The 5,000-nt window shown below is 39.6% G+C and overlaps 1 protein-coding gene across 2 annotated transcripts in view; it reads right to left on the reverse strand.

Moving 5' to 3' along the window:
- The window catches only part of plxnd1 (plexin D1), a 62,585-nt gene that overhangs the window by 45,295 nt on the left and 12,290 nt on the right, over positions 1–5,000 (reverse strand). For both annotated transcript variants that reach the window (XM_034877794.1, XM_034877795.1), the window contains exons 5-7: positions 4,479–4,608; positions 311–488; positions 1–53 (exon numbers count right to left, since the gene is read on the reverse strand). The exon at positions 1–53 is cut by the window's left edge and continues 56 nt beyond it. In XM_034877794.1, coding sequence (XP_034733685.1) covers positions 1–53; positions 311–488; positions 4,479–4,608 — 361 coding nt within the window. The remainder of the gene's footprint in view (positions 54–310; positions 489–4,478; positions 4,609–5,000) is intronic.

Here is a 5,000-nt window from a genome sequence, read left to right on the forward strand (position 1 = left end):
AGATACCACGAATGTGCCATTCACTTTTATTGCCACAGTAACAGTCAGATGATCTGTAGAAAGAAAGGCATGTTTCGAGCATTCAAGATGGTATCACTGTCATAGCACAAACTAGAAACAGTGAGGCATCCTCACGCTACACTGACTTTCTGCATTTTGTAAGATGAAAGGGGAAATTACATTTGTTGTAGTCCAGCACAAGATCTTGTGAATACCAAAACGAATCACATCCTGTAACTGGACTTGGATTGTGTGGAGCGATATGTATGGCAGCATTGGCACACAGCCAACCAGATGTTCTCAATCTTACCTGTGCCAGGGAGGATTGGTTGGTAATTTTCTCGTGGGAGCAGGGGACAAGTCTGGATCTGAGCGGGACCATAATCCAAGTGCACCGTGGCAACTGTAGAAAAACCCGGCTCATATTCACACTCCACCCGGGAGCCAACCAGATCAGGAACACTGCCATTTATCAGAATGCCGACATCCTACGACAGAAACAGATATAGGAGCATAGATATAAATACCATCTCTTTGTAACAGAAATTAATTCATTAATTAAATTTCCCATGCCAACACACACATATTCAAATCCAGTGCATGTACAGTTAGTATTTGGTAGAGGGCAAATAGAGCTGGAATTACTTCAAGTTTGTTCAAGTTTAGGCAGAGAATAAGAAACTAATGTGCAATGAAGAAACAGATGGCACAGTGCTACATTCACATCTAAATGTGGGCATGTGAAGAAGTATGACAGATGTTAATGAGAAACATAACACTTCACTGACATGACTGAATTTCAGCTAAATGAATTTAATGTGAGTGGGAAAAAGGGAAGTGGGGAATGGGGAGAGAAACATTGTTAAGTAGAGGAAGAGCAAGGTGACATATTCCCTGGCTCAGCAGATCCGAGCTGAAGTTGCAACATGTGCTAACATGTCTTAAAAATCCACTCTATTCTTCGGTGGTATATTGACTATTTCCTGCCTAAGGCCCTGAGTTCCTGCCTGCTGCTTCCTGTTTAGCGAGACAACCTTGAGCCAAGTTTCCTGTGGCTCTGATGGATGCAGCTGGTAGATCTATTACAGCCCAAAGCCAAACTGACCTTCATAACAGGCAAATAACCACAATTAATGAACCAATTAATGACCAATGAATGTCGTCTCTCAGTCTCGTCTAATTACAAGCTGTAATTAAAGGTCACATATTCCAAGAGTTGGAATTCTGGGAGCTAATTATCATAATGCTATCATGCTTTGGTTACATGATATACTGACTGGAAGAAATGATTGAAATGAACAGTTTACATGTCAGATTAGTACACTTGAAAGGGTTTGCTTCAATCTTGTTGCACAAGTATTGCACATGTGTATAATGACGATAAAGGCATTCTTTTCTATGATGCAGGCCAGAATATATAAGCCTGTCAGGTGTGATTCAAATCCGACTGGTGGTGTTGTATGTGCAATATTCAACAGTTTCTCTGTGTCCCAAATCCATTCAATACAAGATATATGTGTGGGGTTTAAGACAACAGATTTTGTGCAGCTATGTGAAGCTATGATGAAACACATTCTACTCTAAGGTTCATTTTCAGTGTGGCAGCAGAGCTGTTGTGTCTCATTGTCATTTGCATGTCAAATTTGTGTAACGGGACAATATTTTTAGTGGCCGATACAAATCTTTACCACTGCACATGGGGGCAACAACACAGAATGTGGGCCTACTGTATACTCATCATTACAGTTTACTATTTTTGCAGTTAAAAAAAATAAATTACTGCATGGCAATCAAATTGCCACTTTGGAAAGCTACTGCAAATTAAATCTAAAAAAACAAAGCAAACATTTGTCTACATTTTCTACTTATATACATTTCTGTTGGTCTTTACCATTGACATTGAAGAAAATGCAGTAACTCTCCCCAAGATCTTTTATCAAACAAACATCTCTGACAAAACAAAGAGATGAAAATACAGCTACTCACTAATTTTTATTAAAGAGCTGCAAAATAAACTCTGGCTGTTAAAGGGCTTCAATATTTTAACCCCACCTTGAATTACAATAAATTACAAAATAAATAAAAGGCTACAGAGGGTGATACGTTTAGCAGAAAGAACTACCGGCTGCCCCCTTCCCTCCCTTGATGCCCTCGCCAGCTGTCGTTGCCTCTCCAGCTCTAATAATGATTATCAATGACCACCTTCACCCTGGACATTACCTGCTCCGCTTCCCTCTGGCCAGAGGTACAGGAGCATAGACTCCAGACAGTTTCTTTCTATGGGCCATCAGAACACTTAACAAACATCTAAACCAATAACATGCCTTTATCATACCGCAATAATATTACAATAATCATACACCATGTGAAATTCTTTCCTATCCAGTCCAGGCGTGTTTTTCATGTGTTAAATTATTCTTATTTTTAGCTATTTATTGTGTGTCTAGTTTACTATTTTTAATGCACCAGTTCTGGCAATTGCAATTTCGTTGTATATGTCTCAATGACAATAAAGGTTTATCTCATCTTATCTAAAATAGTCTAAAAATAAATATGAATTCAATCAGATGTTGTTGTAGTCTGATGTGTGTGTGATCAGATGTCTGACTGTTTGCAATAAAGTAATACCACAATGCCAAGTGGCGTGGCCAGGCATGTTAATGTTTACTCCAGAAAGCTGTTCCAGAGAGTGCACAGTTAATCAAAACACGCGTTAATTCCTTTGGTAGATTAAAGTTCGGGGCTTGCTGACGAGCAGAAGAGATAGAGAAAGCTGGGTGCGGCATGTTCTCTGTGTGCAATTTTGGTTGTCCCACTCTGGATTCAAAATAATGAAAATAATTACATTAGATTATATTGTAGCCTGTATGAGAGCAGATGTTTGAATGTCACAAACCAATTACACAACGGCCTAACTGCATAACCAGGCGTGTTATCGAAAATGTAATCAGGCGCTGTTATCTTATGAGGCAATATTAACGTGTAATAATAATCAGCTTTTTTTTTTAAATGTATTCTGTGTTGAAAAGGTTGGATATTTTTATACTCAAGTCTGCTTCCTGGACTGAGACTGCTGCTGTTGATGGAGAAGATTTTAGATGAAGCAGACACATTATTTCTTGGCTGCCCAGTTTACGATTAATTACATTTACTTTGGATTTGCATGACAGAAGCTGGCTGAGGTCATTTCCAAACTAGCCCCATCAGATAGGAGTAAGGCTGGTATTTCTTAAACAATCACAATACCAGTACCAATACTAGTACCCTTTACAAAATACCAAAACCAATAGACTACTTCATTTGTTACCTTTCTTTTTTTACTTCATACAATACCCATCTTGTGAATGGTGTTGTGTAAAAACGCCATCCCCACCTTAAAAGGTACGGAGTAATGATACCCAGAACTGGATACCGAACACTTCGACATGCACATTATTCACCATAATTTTATCTGACAAAAATAAAAAAATCCGGGCCTCCTTCACAGGTAGGGCTTTCCTGTGCGCTAGTCTGCGCCGTAAGGGGCTCGAGGACCGTAAGATTTTTGCTTCACCCCTCGCATTCCAAACAGCAAAACTTCACATGAATTAGATCTGATAGTGTTTCCTCAGATTAAGTGTCTGTCTGAATGTCCGTCATAATTAAACCAATTTGTCTTCAAGAATCTTAACCTGGCATGTGTTGGAGCCGCAGCTGTTGACTAACTTTCCTGGCAAATATCTAAATACAAGTTAATTACTGTCAGTAAATGGTTAAAGCCACTGCTCGCACACATGCTAGTTGGCTTTTTGACAACCAAATTGATACATATCAACGTGTGTTATCAATGTCTGGATAGCGTGTGCATTCAGATCAGTTTGTGGACTAAAGGAAACTCACATGCAGAACTGATCATATTAGCAAAGGTGTTAATTATTAACATTCCACAGTGGTGCGCAGCATGCGTACAACTTTTTTCAAATTGATTTTATACAGTTGGGAGTTTGGGTTTAGCGGAGCAAGTCTATCATCTCCCATATCTCTGCTAATGACGGGAATGAATGGTACATGAATGGTGAGTGTACATGCTGGTCATTGGTTTGAGAAGAAGGGGGGGAGGGGGGGTGCACTGGTGACGTAATCCTTGTTAATTTAACCGGGAAACTGTTGAGTAAGAGCTATTTTCTGCAAAACTTGCGAGACATCTGTAAGTTTTCTCTGGAATATTTTGAGTGGTTTTATAAACATTTCATAATTTTACTCTTGTCTCTGACTTTACAGAGTTACAATGTAACATTACAGTGAGCATGTGTATACAGAACTTGGAGGTATCTGCTGCAGCAAACAGTTTTTGCAAGACTGTGGTGTCAGGTTATGAGGCATAATGATTCATCAGCTTTAAATACACTGCCCCCATTACAACCATAACTTCATCTGATGTCTATTTGACTTGCGAAATAGGTGTGACGGACAGTTAATAATGTGTTGGGAGTTTTTACCTTGATGTCTGCAGCAATGCTGATCTCTGGAGGTGTCAGAGTCATGGAAGGACATTGCTGGGGGCCTTCACTCATGCTGATCCAGGATCGAGCCAACAGCCCCTGAGCACACTCCTTCTGGATGGTACATCTGGACAAAGTGACAGACAGAAATGTTGGTACAGTACTCATGTTTATCATGTCATATTTTTAGGTGAAAGTTAGCTTACAGCACAACAAGACAGGGTTTTTGGGAGATTGTTTGTACTGAATATGTCATGGAAACTGAAATCCAGAAATTCATATTTAGTTATGGCTTGACAATGCCACAGCTGGTCATCGAGAACCAACCATTGAACTACCAGACTAAGCTTTCGGGTCAATATTAATCCTTTGTGAGGAGAGGACAAATGTTTGTGTTTTCATTTCATCCCAAGACTTGACAAATTCTCACCGTTGGGGTTTATGGTCTGCTTCACACAGATTTCTGAGGTGCTCTGGTGTCCTAATGTCACATTCAGACCTTGGCTGTCAGTTTGTCTG

This window comes from Etheostoma cragini, chromosome 7 (assembly GCF_013103735.1).
Source record: "Etheostoma cragini isolate CJK2018 chromosome 7, CSU_Ecrag_1.0, whole genome shotgun sequence".
In the NCBI taxonomy this organism is placed as follows: Eukaryota; Metazoa; Chordata; class Actinopteri; order Perciformes; family Percidae; genus Etheostoma; species Etheostoma cragini.